Source organism: Phalaenopsis equestris, unplaced genomic scaffold, assembly GCF_001263595.1.
Source record: "Phalaenopsis equestris unplaced genomic scaffold, ASM126359v1 Scaffold000014, whole genome shotgun sequence".
Lineage (NCBI taxonomy): Eukaryota > Viridiplantae > Streptophyta > Magnoliopsida > Asparagales > Orchidaceae > Phalaenopsis > Phalaenopsis equestris.
This window is the reverse complement of record NW_018164456.1, coordinates 3,121-4,517: the sequence shown is the minus strand read 5'-3', so window position 1 is coordinate 4,517 and position 1,397 is coordinate 3,121. Positions and strand designations below refer to the sequence as shown.

Sequence of the window (1,397 nt, the reverse complement as noted above, 5' to 3'; positions counted from 1 at the left end):
TGATATAGATGGGTATGTTAATAGTAGAATTCAAGCTGGTTGGTTGAAGTGGAGGAATGCTTTGGGCCTTTTGTGTGATGAAAAAGTATCTCTTAGTCTGAGAGGAAAATTTCATAAGATGGTGGTGGGACTTGCAATGCTCTATGACGTTGAATGTTGGACTTTAAAAGAGAAGCATAATTCCAAGTTAAGTGTTGTCAAGATGAGAATGATTAGGTGGATGAGTGACTTTGCACTTAGAGACAATGCGAAATGATTATATCTGTGATAGGGTTGGCATAGCTCCAGTGACGGACAAAATTAGAGAGAGTCGTCTTATATGGTTTGGTCACATTAAACGTCGACCATCTGATAATCCGATTAGGAGAGTAGATATTTTAGATTCGACTTATGTTAAGAAAGGCAGAGGTAGACCTAGGAAGACTTGGGCTTATTGTATAAAAATGATCTTAATTTATTAGAACTAAATGAAAATATGACACTAAATAGGGTGCAATGGAGAAAAAGGATTCATGTAGCCAACCCCACGTAGTGGGATTAAGGCTTCGTTGCTGATGTTGTTGTTGTTGTTGTACTGGAAAGTTTTTGAAGTGTTAGCAGAGATTCTATTTCCAAATTATTTTGTTTTCCCTTATGACAAGTGACCATGAAAGCTCTCATTTCTGTAACTTTTATTTCGGAGTAGCCATTGAAATGCCTATCTTAAATATTTTTAAGGACAATAGGAATAGAAACTCTTTTTGAGTTCTCTTTTTAGACTGGCAACAATGAATTGTTGTGCTTTAGTCTTTACTGTTGATTATTAGTTTTCCGTTCTTTGTTTTGCCTGTCAGTTATTTTAGTACATTTCAAGCTAACGAAAATGCTCTTTATTGCAGATATAAGCCAGTTTTTGACTATTTCCTGGAGTTCTCAGAGGTGGCATTTAGTGTAGTTGCTGACAATTATGTAACTGATGATAGTGGAACTGGGGTTGTTCATTGTGCTCCTGCATTTGGTGAAGATGATTATAGGGTCTGCATAGCTGCTGGTGTTATCCAAAAGGTATATATGCCCATGTTTTATTTATGTCGTCAAATTAATAATTTATAAAACCATAAATGAACTGGAAAGCAAGCTTGTCATTTACCTTTTCAGCTAGAATTTGGTCAATGATATCCTCAAGTGTAGTTTCCACATTGAGTTAATGTTTTTAAATTTAGGTGATGATAGTTTAACCTTGCATTGATCAATCATTTGTTTAATAAAAAAATGCTCATTGTTTTAGTTTCTTTAAACTGCGGAAATAATCCACAATTAGAACAAGGGGTTTATGCCCATGGAAATGAGTCATTTATGTGGAAGAGGTGGACAGGCGAAATATGTTATCCATTTTTTATGAGGAGACTTGTTATTAT

The 1,397-nt window shown here is 35.0% G+C and overlaps 1 protein-coding gene across 1 annotated transcript in view; it reads left to right on the top strand.

Annotated features, from left to right (window-relative positions):
* Positions 1-1,044, top strand: part of LOC110018346 (isoleucine--tRNA ligase, cytoplasmic-like) — a gene marked incomplete at its 3' end in the record, with an annotated part of 6,300 nt that extends 5,256 nt beyond the window's left edge. Inside the window, exon 6 of the mRNA XM_020715631.1 lies at positions 879-1,044. Within this exon, the coding sequence (XP_020571290.1) occupies positions 879-1,044 (166 nt within the window). The remainder of the gene's footprint in view (positions 1-878) is intronic.
* Between the last annotated feature and the right edge of the window lie 353 nt (positions 1,045-1,397).